This window comes from Coregonus lavaretus, assembly GCF_964263955.1.
Source record: "Coregonus lavaretus genome assembly, chromosome: 16".
Lineage (NCBI taxonomy): Eukaryota > Metazoa > Chordata > Actinopteri > Salmoniformes > Salmonidae > Coregonus > Coregonus lavaretus.
The window spans coordinates 30,926,816-30,944,292 of NC_140003.1; the positions used below are offsets into that span (position 1 = coordinate 30,926,816).

The 17,477-nt window shown below is 43.4% G+C and overlaps 1 protein-coding gene across 3 annotated transcripts in view; it reads left to right on the forward strand.

Annotated features, from left to right (window-relative positions):
• The first annotated feature begins 991 nt into the window (after positions 1-991).
• Positions 992-17,477, forward strand: part of LOC311143331 (general transcription factor IIF subunit 2-like) — a 46,205-nt gene continuing 29,719 nt past the window's right edge. Inside the window, exons 1-4 of one of the 3 annotated variants that reach the window (XM_084179170.1) lie at positions 992-1,089; positions 1,231-1,304; positions 1,549-1,567; positions 1,830-1,974. In XM_084179170.1, coding sequence (XP_084035296.1) covers positions 1,024-1,089; positions 1,231-1,304; positions 1,549-1,567; positions 1,830-1,974 — 304 coding nt within the window. In that variant the 5' untranslated portion in view covers positions 992-1,023. Of the gene's footprint in view, positions 1,117-1,230; positions 1,305-1,548; positions 1,568-1,829; positions 1,975-17,477 lie in introns of all 3 variants that reach the window. The other 2 variants (XM_084179171.1, XM_084179172.1) reach the window with 2 other exon arrangements.

Below are 17,477 nucleotides of genomic sequence, written 5' to 3' on the forward strand. Positions count from 1 at the left end.
GAAATCAAATCATGATGTCAGTGATCTTCAGGTCAGAAAGTCGGATCTTTAGAAAGAGGCCTGAGTTCCCGATTTGGAATTCCGAGTGGGATGACCGTTCCAAACGATTTTTCCCAGTCGGAGCTCGTTTTTTCAGAGTTCCCAGTTGTTTTGAGGGCACTGAAGTCGGAAATTTCCGAATTCCCAGTTCCGAGTTGTTTTGAACCCGGCATTTGTCCTATGTTTCTGTCATTCTGGTTGTGCATAATAGGAGTTGGCCATATATCACACCGACTCGGGCCTTATTACTGAAATATATCGCGCTTTCACCATTGCATCACCAAGACCTGTAAATAAATCTACACTCTGAGCACTTCAACCTGCCTTGCCTTCTGCTGATTTCATGCCCTTACAACTGCCACAAGGTCCCTATTTTACAATTACATAGGCAAATCAAAATGTGTTGTATACAAAATAATTAAAAGGGCTGTCTGGTAGCCTCAATAAATAGACAAAGATTTGTTGTTGAACAAGTCATTGCATGTATAGATTTTTTATTTTACTTGACTTGAGACGACTTGAAAACTTGTGACTGGACACTACTTGCCCTTAGAATGCACGACTTGGACTTGATTTGAGTCTTGACCAGTTCTACTTGGGACTGGACTTGAGACTCGGACCTTGTCACTTGAGACTTGCTTGTGACTCAAGTAATAGTGACATGGTCCCACCTCAGATTTATACTGTATTTTTATAAAACATTTGTGAATTCCAGTGGGATCAAATATTCTGGTCCACATATAGTTACAACCTTATCAATAGGCTAATAAATTACATTGACCAAATTGACCATAAAATCATTTCACACTTGCATAATGTTATTAAAATTGTATTATCCATCACCGCTGTGTAGTGTGCTCTGCCGTAGCAACATTGATAGAAGTGAGATTTCTCATCATGCGTTTTATTTCCTGTAACCTGTCTGCGACCCCACTGTTAGCAACTGCACGTGTCGTGAAGAACATAATCAAAGGATCTGCCGCTATGTCTGAAAAAACGGAGGTTGATTTAACCGGAGCTAAGCAAAACACCGGTGTATGGCTAGTAAAGGTATGTTGCCTAAAATCTATTTGAACGGTAAGTCATATCAATACACATATTGGGCACACCTGTCGGAATAGAATAGCCTAGCATTTAGCTAGCTAAACTACCACCTCCGGTCTCTTTTTAACTTTTGTTTGACTTGATCAGGTTCCCAAGTACCTGGCCCAGCAGTGGGCCAAAGCACCAGGAAAAGGAGAAATTGGAAAGCTCAAGATTGTAAAGTAAGCACTGACCTTAAGTTATAACTCCACATCTGTTCATTACTGAAACATATGACTTCTTTTCAGAGGGGTTCAACATTACCAAACATAGACATTTTGACTTTTGCAGTGGACATCATACTCAATTTTGTAGTTGGTGATGCTAGTTATAAATGGTCCTAAATTCAGGAATTGGCTGTCTAATGAGACAATTAGTGTAGCCTATGTTGTAGTTTCCTGAAAGTAAATTAATTTCCCCCCATAGGATACAAGGAAAAGCAGATGTAAGTATGTTACTTGTTGCCACATGGTGTCACTGTAAACCCATACACTGTACCTCGTCCTCAATAATACCTCAAACCTTTGGAAGAATTCTACAAAATAGTAGCTGTATTATTAGAACATAATTTTCATTATTGGAAGTCATGTTTATAGATTCATAGACTATGATTAGTTGAATCAGATGTTTTACTGCTTGGTTGGAACAAAAGCCTGCATCCATGCTGAGATGTTAGCTGATCCATAGGTCTGTGGTGTTTGCCTTAGGTGTTGTTCACACTGAATGAGGACCTGACCAGCCTGTCTGCCATGGGGGAGAAGGCAGCGTCGGTACGAGCCCCCAGGGACCACCCATTCACCATGCATAGTGTGGGGGGGCAGACCCTGGCTGTGTTCACTGAGACCTCTGCAGGTAAGACTACTGCCATGCTCTAATACTGGTAAAACACCATGGAGATATGTTTCATTTTGAGTTGACGGAATATGGTGCCTTTGAGTTGATTAATCATAAATATTCAAGAGATGAGATTAATCAGATTAGATTTGGGTGGTCATGCTCAAGCAATGGAGAGATTCATCATCAAGACTTCTCACTTGGCTTATTTCAGTTGACTTGTCTTGAAAAGCTGTAGCTGAAATGTTGACAAACTGATTTTATACTCTCCTGATTTTGCCTTGCTCTATTGTATACAGTTATTATGATTACTCTAATACACTGATTTATTCATTTTTTAACCCTTAAAAAAAAATAACTTTAATCATCAAATTGATTTACCCAACGTTACTTTAAACAGCCTACTGTAGAGACACAGGAGAGGAGTGCTCTTTGATCATTGGATAAAATACCATAGAACAAAAATAAGTTGATTTAAGATCACTTCATTAGTCAAACCGAAATTTGACTAACGCTTTTAACCCCTCAGAAAGACACAGATACATATACAGGTTTTTGTAGTGGTGCAGGGGGCTGCCACACTGAGTGCCAAGGGAGCTGTTGTTGTGGGGGGTTAATTGCCTTGCTCAAGGGCATAACAGCAGGCAGTGGTATACAGGATTTGAAATCAGCAACCCTTCCGCCTGCCAGCTCACTTCTCATTGAGGGAATTGACATAGTTGTGAATTCTAACAATTCATTTTCTGATCTAGAGAGCACTTAAAGGATGTTATCAATGTATCTGCCATACCATACAATAAAAAAAGGGTTAGGGATGGGTTGAAATTTACAGAATGGTTACCTGAAGGAAAATGGGTTTAGTATTTTTTTTATCTAGTCCAGGGGAGGGTCATGTAATTGATGAAATGTAAATATTCTCAGTGTTTTAGAATGAGTTGCTTATTAGGCTATATATGGATGTGTGCCCGATGTCACCCCTCATCTCTGATTCTCCGCTGGGCGCGCAATATCAAGTGCGCCTATAAGCTATTTAGTGTGGTCTCAATCAAATGATTCATAGCCTATAGGCTATAGCCTACGAAGTGCATGCTCGGAGAAGGATAGATCAAAGTTATATTTCTAAGATAGCTGCTGGGATGATGTAAATACAACTAGGCTGTATTACACACTGCAATGGATATTCCAACTCTGAGCCCTGGCTTGTTCTGCTCTTGTTGATCAAAAACTTGTTTGTGTGCTGCCTAACCAATGGCTGTGCTACAGTATCTCACAAAAGTGAGTACACCCCTCACATTTTTGTAAATATTTGAGTATATCTTTTCATGTGACAACACTGAAGAAATTACACTTTGCTACAATGTATAACAGTGTACATTTGCTGTCCCCTCAAAATAACTCAACACACAGCCATTAATGTCTAAACCGCTGGCAACAAAAGTGAGTACACCCCTAAGTGAAAATGCCAAATTGGGCCCAATTAGCCATTTTCCCTCCCCGGTGTCATGTGACTCGTTAGTGTTACAAGGTCTCAGGTGTGAATGGGGAGCAGGTGTGTTACATTTGGTGTCATCGCTCTCACACTCCCTCATACTGGTCACTGGAAGTTCAACATGGCACCTCATGGCAAAGAACTCTCAGAGGATCAGATTTTTTTTTTGTTGCTCTACATAAAGATGGCCTGGGCTATAAGAAGATTGCCAAGACCCTGAAACTGAGCTGCAGCGGTTTAACAGGACAGGTTCCACTCAGAACAGGCCTCGCCATGGTCGACCAAAGAAGTTGAGTGCACGTGCTCAGCGTCATATCCAGCGTATGAGTGCTGCCAGCATTGCTGCAGAGGTTGAAGGGGTGGGGGGTCAGCCTGTCAGTGCTCAGACCATACGCCGCACACTGCATCAAATTGGTCTCTTCTCTTTAGAAGCCTCTTCTAAAGATGATGCACAAGAAAGCCCGCAAACAGTTTGCTGAAGACAAGCAGACTAAGGACATGGATTACTGGAACCATGTCCTGTGGTCTGATGAGACCAAGATAAACTTATTTGGTTCAGATGGTGTCAAGCGTGTGTGGCGGCAACCAGGTGAGGAGTACAAAGACAAGTGTGTCTTGCCTACAGTCAAGCATGGTGGTGGGAGTGTCATGGTCTGGGGCTGCATGAGTGCTGCCGGCACTGGGGAGCTACAGTTAATTGAGGGAACCATGAATGCCAACATTTACTGTGACATACTGAAGCAGAGCATGATCCCCTCCCTTCGGAGACTGGGCCGCAGGGCATTATTCCAACATGATAACGACCCCAAACACACCTCCAAGACGACCACTGCCTTGCTAAAGAAGCTGAGGGTAAAGGTGATGGACTGGCCAAGCATGTCTCCAGACCTAAATCCTATTGAGCATCCTCAAACGGAAGGTGGAGGAGTGCAAGGTCTCTAACATCCACCAGCTCCGTGATGTCGTCATGGAGGAGTGGAAGAGGACTCCAGTGGCAACCTGTGAAGCTCTGGTGAACTCCATGACCAAGAGGGTTAAGGCAGTGCTGGAAAATGATGGTGGCCACACAAAATATTGACACTTTGGGCCCAATTTGGACATTTTCACTTGCCAGCGGTTTAGACATTAATGGCTGTGTGTTGAGTTATTTTGAGGGGACAGCAAATTTACACTGTTATACAAGCTGTACACTCACTACTTTACATTGTAGCAAAGTGTCATTTCAGTGTTGTCACATGAAAAGATATACTCAAATATTTACAAAAATGTGAGGGGTGTACTCACTTTTGTGAGATACTGTATGTAGGCCTATGGTGGCAGTTCAGGAGGAGAGTGAAAGGTTTCTTCTGAAAAGCCTATGTTCTGTTCAGTTTGAGAAGGAGAGCGCGAAGATGAGGTCATCTTTGATAGCCTGCTACAACTATAATTGATTTTATTAAAAACAATATGTTTCTTGCCTATGATGTATTTATCAGAGTTATTGACCTCACAATAAGCCAGATTCGTGTAACTTACATTATGGTGCTGAAACTTGAAGCAGCAGCCGTGGCACAATCAATCGAAAATGGGACAGCTCATGGTACTGAAAGTAGGCTAATTCGAGTAGGCATAATTCATTTCAACCGTCTTCATTTTAATTAGACTTTACTAACAACAAGTGGGCTTTGTGTTGCAGCCGATTTCTTCCTATTTAAGAAATGAGGTAGGCCTACCTGTTTGACAGACTAAATTAGGCTATAGGCTGCTATATCCATAGATTTGTCAGTCAATTCCTCCACCCACCTTGCACTTTTTAAATAGCCTACCTCTGTGTCAGGCTGTTAAGTTAAAACCAAGATTCGAATTGAGGGGGTATGCGAGGGTAGGCCATAGGTCTACCTTTTATTAAAGAAAATGGCAAAAAGCACAGGCCTACCCCTTGTTAGCTTAAGAGTTTGAAGAAAATGAATCTGATCCGATTATACAGTGGGGAAAAAAAGTATTTAGTCAGCCACCAATTGTGCAAGTTCTCCCACTTAAAAAGATGAGAGGCCTGTAATTTTCATCATAGGTACACGTCAACTATGACAGACAAAATGAGATTTTTTTCCAGAAAATCACATTGTAGGATTTTTAATGAATTTATTTGCAAATTATGGTGGAAAATAAGTATTTGGTCAATAACAAAAGTTTCTCAATACTTTGTTATATACCCTTTGTTGGCAATGACACAGGTCAAACGTTTTCCTCTAAGTCTTCACAAGGTTTTCACACACTGTTGCTGGTATTTTGGCCCATTCCTCCATGCAGATCTCCTCTAGAGCAGTGATGTTTTGGGGCTGTCGCTGGGCAACACGGACTTTCAACTCCCTCCAAAGATTTTCTATGGGGTTGAGATCTGGAGACTGGCTAGGCCACTCCAGGACCTTGAAATGCTTCTTACGAAGCCACTCCTTCATTGCCCGGGCGGTGTGTTTGGGATCATTGTCATGCTGAAAGACCCAGCCACGTTTCATCTTCAATGCCCTTGCTGATGGAAGGAGGTTTTCACTCAAAATCTCACGATACATGGCCCCATTCATTCTTTCCTTTACACGGATCAGTCGTCCTGGCCCCTTTGCAGAAAAACAGCCCCAAAGCATTATGTTTCCACCCCCATGCTTCACAGTAGGTATGGTGTTCTTTGGATGCAACTCAGCATTCTTTGTCCTCCAAACACGACGAGTTGAGTTTTTACCAAAAAGTTCTATTTTGGTTTCATCTGACCATATGACATTCTCCCAATCCTCTTCTGGATCATCCAAATGGACTCTAGCAAACTTCAGATGGGCCTGGACATGTACTGGCTTAAGCAGGGGGACACGTCTGGCACTGCAGGATTTGAGTCCCTGGCGGCGTAGTGTGTTACTGATGGTAGGCTTTGTTACTTTGGTCCCAGCTCTCTGCAGGTCATTCACTAGGTCCCCCCGTGTGGTTCTGGGATTTTTGCTCACCGTTCTTGTGATCATTTTGACCCCACGGGGTGAGATCTTGCGTGGAGCCCCAGATCAAGGGAGATTATCAGTGGTCTTAAATGTCTTCCATTTCCTAATAATTGCTCCCACAGTTGATTTCTTCAAACCAAGCTGCTTACCTATTGCAGATTCAGTCTTCCCAGCCTGGTGCAGGTGTACAATTTTGTTTCTGGTGTCCTTTGACAGCTCTTTGGTCTTGGCCATAGTGGAGTTTGGAGTGTGACTGTTTGAGGTTGTGGACAGGTGTCTTTTATACTGATAACAAGTTCAAACAGGTGCCATTAATACAGGTAACGAGTGGAGGACAGAGGAGCCTCTTAAAGAAGAAGTTACAGGTCTGTGAGAGCCAGAAATCTTGCTTGTTTGTAGGTGACCAAATACTTATTTTCCACCATAATTTGCAAATAAATTCATTACAAATCCTACAATGTGATTTTCTGGATTTTTTTTCCTCAATTTGTCTGTCATAGTTGACGTGTACCTATGATGAAAATTACAGGCCTCTCTCATCTTTTTAAGTGGGAGAACTTGCACAATTGGTGGCTGACTAAATACTTTTTCCCCCCACTGTATAAAGTGATCTATAACAGTGCTTTGGTCCGCAATGCTTTATGCTAGAAATAAGCTGTAAAATACCTGGGAAAGACGTGACTTCGATGCTTATGGGAAATCATTGTTTAGTTTCTTTGACATTGAGGCTGAGCTACAACCTTCTATAGCAGAGGAGACAACATTTTTCTTTGCTTGGGAAGTAATCTTTCGTTCCAAGATGGCGTAGCAGTGCGGTCGCTTTTATTTTTCGTCCTGTGTATTCTTTAACTAAATATACTTTCCTGCAACCCGCCTCACCCAACGTGGAAAGGATTCTATTATTTCTTTATAACTTTCATCAAGAACCGTAAGCTGAAAATAGTGGCTACCTGTTATTAGTCACCGTTAGCGTCTTCACCATTGTCCGTGGCCTACACTATCCACCAGCCAGCTCTAGCTCTAGCCTGGACAATTCGTCGGCCAGTCTGCACAGCGTGCTATCGACCCAGCGTGCTATCGACCCAGAGCTTATTGGACTTTCTGCCGGAATCACTGGACCCTAGCGCCGGATCATCACAACCAGCTAGCTAGCTAGCTTCAACCTGTTGTTGGCTGATTACCATTACCATTGCCCTATAGCAAGCACCAGTTAGCCTTGAGCTAGCCTCAGGCCCATCTCCCGGCTATCTACCTCTCTGTCAACCGGACGGGACCTCCTAGTGTTGACACTGAGCCCCGCCGATCCAACACGACTGGTTTGCCGACGAAATAGTCTGATGTGGTTTCAACAGGCTTCCCGTTGCGACGACCACGAAGATCCATCTGCCACCCCCGGCCCGCTAGCACACGCAAACCACAACTGTGCTCCCTGCTAGCTGTGCCGAAGCACCAATTTGAACTGCTCTCGGACTCACATATTGCTGTTCACTGGACCTTATGATCACTCAGCTGCACAGCTGATGCCTGCTGGACTGTTCCTTTACACGGTACCCTGTCCTGTTTATTCTGTTTAGTCTTAGCCCAAACGTTATCGCTATTTCCAGTTGTGTCTTAGCTCTCTCTAATAACACATGTGACTGCTTTATGCCTCTCTCCCATGTCAATTATGCCTTGCCTATTGCTGTTTGGGTTAGTTCTTATTATACAATTTCAATGTAGAACCCCTAGTCCCTCTCAAACTGCCTCATACAGTTCCTTTGTTCCCCCCCCCATACACGCCGAGACCGGCTCAATCGATGCCTCCAATGACGCTATCTCTTTCATTGTTACACAACGCTTAGGGTTACCTGAACTGTACTCATATCCTTCCATATCATTTTCTGTACATAATGCCCTGAATCTTTTCTACAACGCCCGGAGAACTGCCCCCTTTATTCTATGTACCCAACGCACTAGAAGACCAGTTCTTAAAGCCTTTAGTCGTATCCTTATTCTAGTCCTCCTCTGTTCCTCTGGTGATGTAGAGGCTAACCCAGGCCCTGCAGCCCCCAGTATCACTCCTACTCCCCAGGAGCTATCATTTGTTGACTTCTGTAACCGTAAAAGTCTTGGTTTTCTGCACATAAATATCAGAAGCCTCCTTCCTAAGTTTGAGTTATTCACTGCGTTAGCACACTCCGCCAACCCTGATGTTCTAGCAGTGTCTGAATCCTGGCTTAGGAAGGCCACCAAAAATTCTGAAATTTCCATCCCCAACTATAACATTTTCCGTCTAGATAGAACTGCCAAAGGGGGTGGAGTTGCAATCTACTGTAGAGATAGCCTGCAGAGCTCCATCATACTATCCAGGTCTGTGCCCAAACAGTTTGAGCTTCTACTTCTAAAAATCCACCTTTCCAGAAATAAATCTCTCACTGTTGCCGCTTGCTACAGACCCCCCTCAGCCCCCAGATGTGCCCTGGACACCATATGTGAATTGATCGCCCCCCATCTATCCTCAGAGTTCGTACTGCTTGGTGACCTAAATTGGGATATGCTTAACACCCCGGCCATCCTACAATCTAAACTAGATGCCCTCAATCTCACACAAATTATCAACGAACCTACCAGGTACAACCCTAAATCCGTAAACATGGGTACCCTCATAGATATCATCCTGACTAACTTACCCTCTAAATACACCTCCGCTGTCTTCAACCAGGATCTCAGCGATCACTGCCTTATTGCCTGCGTCCGTAACGGGTCCGCGGTCAAACGACCACCCCTCATCACTGTCAAACGCTCCCAAAAACACTTCAGCGAGCAGGCCTTCCTAATTGACCTGGCCCAGGTATCCTGGATGGATATAGATCTCATTCCGTCAGTAGAGGATGCCTGGTTGTTCTTTAAAAGTAATTTCCTCTCAATCTTAAATAGACATGCCCCATTCAAGAAATACAGAACTAAGAACAGATATAGCCCCTGGTTCTCCTCAGACTTGACTGCCCTTGACCAGCACAAAAACATCCTGTGGCGTACTGCATTAGCATCAAATAGCCCCCGCGATATGCAACTTTTCAGGGAAGTTAGGAACCGATATACACAAGCAGTTAGGAAAGCAAAGGCTAACTTTTTCAAACAGAAATTTGCATCCTGTAGCACTAACTCCAAAAAGTTTTGGGACACTGTAAAGTCCATGGAAAATAAGAGCACTTCCTCCCAGCTGCCCACTGCACTGAGGCTAGGAAACACTATCACCACCGATAAATCTACAATAATCGAGAATTTCAACAAGCATTTTGCTACGGCTGGCCATGCTTTCCACCTGGCTACCACTACCCCGGCCACCAGCTCTGCACCCTCCGCTGCAACTTACCCATGCCCCCCCCGCTTCTCCTTCACACAAATCCAGACAGCTGATGTTCTAAAAGAGTTGCAAAATCTGGACCCCTACAAATCATCTGGGCTAGACAATCTGGACCCTTTCTTTCTAAAACTAGCCGCCGAAATTGTCGCAACCCCTATTACTAGCCTGTTCAACCTCTCTTTCGTAACGTCTGAGATCCCCAGAGATTGGAAAGCTGCCGCGGTCATCCCCCTCTTCAAAGGGGGTGACACTCTAGATCCAAACTGTTACAGACCCATATCCATCCTGCCCTGCCTTTCAAAAGTTTTTGAAAGCCAAGTCAACAAACAGATCACCGACCATTTCGAATCCCACCGTACCTTCTCCGCTATGCAATCCGGTTTCCGAGCTGGTCATGGGTGCACTTCAGCCACGCTCAAGGTCCTAAACGATATTATAACCGCGATCGATAATAGACAGTACTGTGCAGCCGTTTTCATTGACCTGGCCAAGGCTTTCGACTCTGTCAACCACCGCATTCTTATTGGCAGACTAAATAGCCTTGGTTTCTCAAATGACTGCCTCGCCTGGTTCACCAACTACTTCTCAGATAGAGTTCAATGTGTCAAATCGGAGGGCCTGTTGTCTGGACCTATGGCAGTCTCTATGGGGGTGCCACAGGGTTCAATTCTTGGGCCAACTCTTTTCTCTGTGTATATCAATGACGTCGCTCTTGCTGCTGGTGACTCTCAGATCCACCTCTACGCAGACGACACCATTTTGTATACATCTGGCCCTTCATTGGACACTGTGTTAACAAACCTCCAAACGAGCTTCAATTCCATACAACACTCCTTCAGTAGCCTCCAACTGCTCTTAAACACTAGTAAAACTAAATGCATGCTCTTCAACCGAATGCTGCTTGCACCCGCCCACCCGACTAGAATCACTACTCTAGACGGGTCTGACCTAGAGTATGTGGACAACTACAAATATCTAGGTGTCTGGTTAGACTGTAAACTCTCCTTCCAGACTCACATTAAGAATCTCCAATCCAAAGTTAAATCTAGAATCGGTTTCCTATTTCGCAACAAAGCCTCCTTCACTCATGCTGCCAAACATGCCCTCGTAAAACTGACTATCCTACCGATCCTTGACTTCGGCGATGTCATTTACAAAATAGCCTCCAACACTCTACTCAGCAAATTGGATGTTGTCTATCACAGTGCCATCCGTTTTGTCTCCAAAGCCCCATATAATACCCACCACTGTGACCTGTACGCTCTTGTTGGCTGGTCCTCACTACATATTCGTCGCCAAACCCACTGGCTCCAGGCCATCTATAAATCACTGCTAGGCAAATCCCCGCCTTATCTTAGCTCATTGGTCACCATAGCAACACCCACCCGTAGTCTGCGCTCCAGCGGGTATATCTCACTGGTCATCCCCAAAGCCAACACCTCCTTTGGCCGAAATTCCTTCCAGTTCTCTGCTGCCAATGACTGGAACAAATTGCAAAAATCTCTGAAGCTGGAGACACTTATCTCCCTCACTAACTTTAAGCATCAGTTGTCAGAGCACCTTACCGATCACTGCACCTGTACACAGCCCATCTGAAATTAGCCCGCCCAACTACCTCATCCCTATATTGTTATTTATTTTGCTCATTTGTACCCCAGTATCTCTATTTGCACATCATCTCTTGCACATCATTCCAGTGTTAATACTAAATTGTAATTATTTTGCACTATAGCCTATTTTATTGCCTTACCTCCATAACTTGCTAAATTTGCACACACTGTATATATATGTATTTCTGTTTCTGTATTTTTGATTTTTGACTTTGTTTTGTTTTACCCCATATGTAACTCTGTGTTGTTGTTTTTTATCGCACTGCTTTGCTTTATCTTGGCCAGGTCGCAGTTGTAAATGAGAACTTGTTCTCAACTGGTTTACCTGGTTAAATAAAGGTGAAATAAAAAAAATAAAAAATAAAAATCTAATTCTGTCACTATCAATTGATTAAGCTATTCACTTTCTGTACAAAAGAAGATGTTTAAACCCAGACAGCTTTTAGGGGAACACTTGTAACCTTCTCTCGTTGGGTTAAGCCACGGAAGAAGAGTAGCCAGCAGTTAAAGCTTAACGTTTTCTGTGTCGGTAGGCCTACTCTGTCTGGGGTGGAAAGGTAGGTCCAACTTTTGAAAGTACCATGCTCAGATTCCTAATAACGTCTCAGATTTAATTATTTGCAAACAGGGACAGTTTCGTTGCAAACAAGACTGATTTGGTATTGGAGAAATATGATAATAATAATAATATGCCATTTAGCAGACGCTTTTATCCAAAGCGACTAACAGTCATGTGCGCATACATTTTTACGTACGGGTGGTCCCGGGGATCGAACCCACTACCCTGGCGTTACAAGCGCCATGCTCTAACAATTGAGCTACAGAGGACTACTATAAGATAAACACATTGTCCATTCTTAGCCTGTAAATCAGTAATGTGTGTGATACTAAAACGTTTCTTCCAAGTGCAGTCGCAAAAACCATCAAGCGCTATGATGAAACTGGCTCTCATGAGGACCACCACAGGAAAGGAAGACCCAGAGTTACCTCTGCTGCAGAGGATAAGTTCATTAGAGTTAACTGCACCTCAGATTGCAGCCCAAATAAATGCTTCACAGAGTTCAAGTTACAGACATATCTCAACATCAACTGTTCAGAGGAGACTGCGTGAATCAGGCCTTCATGGTCGATTTACTGCGAAGAAACCACTACTAAAGGACACCAATAAGAAGAAGAGACTTGCTTGGGCCAAGAAACACGAGCAATGGACATTAGACCGGTGGATATCTGTCCTTTGGTCTGATGAGTCCAAATGTGAGATTTTTGGTTCCAACCGCCGTGTCTTTGTGAGACGCAGAGTAGGTGAACAGATGATCTCCGCATTTGTGGTTCCCACCGTGAAGCATGGAGAAGGAGGTGTGATGGTGTGGGGGTGCTTTGCTGGTGACACTGGCTGTGATTGATTTAGAATTCAAGGCACACTTAACCAGCATGGCTACCACAGCATTCTGCAGCGATACGCCATCCCATCTGGTTTGGGCTTAGTGGGACTATCATTTGTTTTTCAACAGGACAATGACCCAACACACCACCAGGCTGTGTAAGGCTATTTGACCAAGAAGGAGAGTGATGGGAGTGCTACATCAGATGACCTGGCCTCCACAATCACCAGACCTCAACCAAATTGAGATGGTTTGGGATGAGTTGGACCGCAGAGTGAAGGAAAAGCAGCCTACAAGTGCTCAGCATATGTGGGAACTCCTTCAAGACTGTTGGAAAAGCATTCCAGGTGAAGCTGGTTGAGAGAATGCCAAGAGTGTGCAAAGCTATCATCAAGGCAAAGGTTGGCTACTTTGAAGAATCTAAAATATATTTAGATTTGTTTAACACTTTTTTGGTTACTACATGATTCCATATGTGTTATTTCATAGTTTTGATGTCTTCACTATTCTACAATGTAGAAAATAGTAAAAATAAAGAAAAACCTTGGAATGAGGAGTGTGTCTAAACCTTTGACTGGTACTGTATATTTTGCTGAAAGGAGGGCCATCCTTTTTCATTTCAGAGAGGTCCGATTTCTCCATGTAACCCTTATTATAAATAATGTTCACTCCCATAGCAGAACAGAGAATAAACTTCTCTTCCCAAAGTCCCCATAATACGTTTGCGTAGTTCGGAGCAATACAAGTCCCCATAGCAGTCTCCTTCTCTTGTTTAATTCCACTCTGTTAATTGAAGAAAGTCAGCAGTGAGCATACTTTCCTATGGCCAATGTTGGAGATAATGCTTTAAAGCCTCCAGACCTTCATTGTGTACAATATTGGTGAAAAGAGATTCAACATCCATCGTTACCAAATAGGAAGATCCAACATCTTTAAGCTCAGATAGCTAATTAAGAGTATGAGTGGTATCTTGAAGGAAAAAGGGAAGTTTGGCACAAAAGGCTTAATGTAGAAATCAACATACTTGGAGGCTGGCTCTGATGTAGTATCATTGTTGCTGATGATGGGCCTTCCAGGAGGATTATGAGCATACTTGTGGACTTTTGGTAACATGTAGTAACAAGCTAACCTAGGGTAGGCAGGGAGAAGAAAGTCATATTCTTGCTTAGTGATCCACTTTTCATATTTGTCATGGCCCAAGATATCACTCCACTCTCATTTCATATTCTCCAATGGGCTAGAAGACAAAGGCAGGTAATAGTCAGTATTTTGAACTGTCTATAGGCTTCCTGCTCATACAGTATTTGTCCCTCTCCCATACAATAACAGCCCCTCCTTTGTCAGCACTGCGAACTGTACGAACAAATTGTGATTCTCAGAAAGCCATTTAATGGTTGAATTTTCTTGTTTAGTGAGATTACACCTTATTCCTGTTCTCAAATAGTTTATCAACATCATGAGACACATTTTTTGTTAACGACAGTAATGGGATACTTTGGGATTTTGACCAGAGTCAGGTGAACTCGTGGATAAACATTTTATGTCTCTGCATGCTTGGCAAATTAAAAGAAACAGAGCGGGACCGGATCTGTTTGGGCCTATGAGACCTGCGCACAGTCTGGTTGTGTGTTCAGGAGTAGACGGATGAGCCATCTTTGTAATGGTCCTCGTCTCTAATGATTTTTTTTCCAATTTCTTACGTCTCAAAAAACAGTTTGTCAAAGTCTTCTTTCAATTTGTTCTCAAAAGAGAGTTTATGTTCCACAGAATCATTGTGGGCAGTTTATGCTTTGATCACCTCTATCTTCCTTTAAGGAATTGATATCTTTGTTTAGCCTACTGTAGCACTTAATGCCTTCTCATGTGCATACACAGTATCAGCACACACACCCACATGTACAACCACACGCACCCACATACATGTTTTAATGATCTATTGGATGATTCTCAGAAAGAACACAACGAGGGCACATTCATAGGTGGATATACTGTACCTGCTCTTTCCATGACAGACTGACCAGGTGAATCCAGGTGAAAGCTATGATTCCTTATACAGAGTGGTCCTCTGTAGCTCAGCTGGTAGAGCACGGCGCTTGTAACGCCAAGGTAGTGGGTTCGATCCCCGGGACCACCCATACACAAAAAAAATGTATGCACGCATGACTGTAAGTCGCTTTGGATAAAAGCGTCTGCTAAATGGCATATTATTGATGTCACCTGTTAAATCCACTTCAATCAGTGTAGATGAAGGGGAGGAGACAGGTTAAAGAAGGATTTTTAAGCCTTGTGACAACTGAGACATGGATTGTGTATGTGTGCCATTCAGAGGGTGAATGGGCAAGACAAAAGATTGAAGTGCCTTTGAACGAGGTATGGTGCTAGGTGCCAGGCGCACCGGTTTGAGTGTGTCAAGAACTGCAACACTGCTGGGTTTTTCATGCTCAACAGTTTCCCGTATGTATCAAGAATGGTCCACCACCCAAAGGACATCCAGCCAACTTGACACAACTGTGGGAAGCATTGGAGTCAACATGGTCCAGCATCCCTGTGGAACGCTTTCAACACCTTTTAGTCCATGCCCCGGCGAATTGAGGCTGTTCTGAGGGCAAAAGGGGTTCAATTCAATATTAGGAAGGCATTCCTAATGTTTTGTACACTCTGTTAATATCAACACACACACACAGACACAGCGCTAATTGCTTACGTTAATGATGTCATTCCTACAGTAGCCATGTGCAGAATGTCAGTAGTAGTTGTTTCATGTAATTTTATGTCTTTAAGGGTTTTATTTTTTTCAGCGCTCTGGCATGCAGCAGGTATTGATTAAGAGGTTGCTTAGCAACAGGCTTGGCTCCAGAACCTGGCAGTGAATAGACGCCGCTGTACGTACTGTACTGTTAGCAAGCCATTCCTCCCTCTTTCACTCATCCCTCCCGCTCTCTCCCTCGCTCTGTCTCTCACACTCCTACGGGATGGGTTTTTCTCAGTACGTTTTTTAATTGAAATTGGTCAGGGGTGAAACTACTTCCATCTAATGTTCCGGTAGTTTCAGAAGGTACGGTGAACAACAGAGCAGCCAGGTCTGGTGAGCAGAGCACAGATATTCTCCCTGTAGAGAGAGACACAGATAATTTTTCATAACACTGTACTCTGCTATTACTGTAGACACGCAGTCAGCCCAGACCTCTTTGACTCTGTCTGGAGATAAGCATACTGCATTACACACAGCAGAAAGAGCCCACCTGTTGTGGAGTGGAGGAGTGATGCTGATATACAGTACACACACCCAGGCTGTCTTCTGAATGCTTTGAGCAAAGTTCACCGCTGTCATGTTCTTTGTGGGTTTGAGTCTGTCTTCGCTGCCTCTCTATCTCTGTGAGGCAGGATCTGATGCAGCTTGTAAGAAATATAGCAGTCTGAATCAGAGGCAGTGAGTGCGTTTGGCCGTCGGCGCGGTTACATTTTAGAGAGAATTTTAGAGGCCCCCATCTTGGCACTGTAGAGACATTTTAGAATTTTGAGCTGAGATTTTATTTTGCAGTTTTAAAGTTAATTTCCTACAATTCTACACATTTCGCCATACAGCTGAGAGAATGTTGCAGGTTTAAAGCTAGTTTCCTGCAATTCTATGCATTTTGCCATGGATAATGCAGTGTTATTTTGCTCAAACATAATATCAAAATGAATACTGCTAAATTCATTGTTTTGGGAATTTTCTATTCTCCCTGACTGTGTAGCTTTTCTTTTGGTGATTGTTAGTTCTCAAAGATTATATTATAAAAAAATATGTAGGTCCTTTATCTTTTCTGCATACTTTATATGTGGTTTTAGTCGTTTAAGTTTACACTTAGTGTTTTTCCATCCCGAAAATTAATTAAACCTGAAAAATCGCTTAGTCGGCCCGCCCAAGGATTACAATGGCAGAAAATCCCTGATAAAGTGATACCATTTCAAGCCCAGAGTTTCATGTATTCATTTTGGACCTGATTCATCACCATGCCTGTTGTGTACAGTAGCCTTCAGTATTCTAGGAATAGGTCTTACCTAGCTCCATTCACCAGAAGTTCTGCAGTCAACTCATTTTTATTAACTATAAAGATCAAAGAAAGCTAAACCCCCTCAGACCTGCTCTCTTCTGTCTCTCTACTGGAGCTGTCATGTGATGGTTGCCAGGCAGAGAACTGAGCTCCTGTCTGTCTGTTCTGTCCATGTCTGTAATGAGAGGAGAAGCCAAGTCCAATGTGGGAGGGATGGCAGACAGTTTCCCTGCCCTCTCCTACTGGCCATGGCTCTACTCTCCAGCTCAGCTCTAGATAGAAGACCTCATTCAATTCATCAATCAGAATAGAACAAATATGCAGTGTCTGATGGGCTGAGAGGCTGGGTGGATGTGCCGAGGTTGGTGTGAAAGCTACTAGCCCAGGTCCAGATGGACATCATCCAGCGAGCAGTGGCAGCAGCGTATTGTTCAGGCAGGAAATGTCATTCTTGCTCAGAGAGACGTTGTCGCCCTTTGCTCTGCTCTCTCACAAAGGAGGCACGTACTGCCAGGAATAATCAGCAGGAAATGTTCACACAGAGACAGTCAGCTGACTGAATAACTGCCTGCCTTCTGTTCCATTGATGGTATTTCCATACATACACTACATGACCAAGAGTATGTGGACACCTGCTCGTCGAACATCTCATTCCAAATTCATGGGCATTAATATAGAGTTTTACTTATTCTCC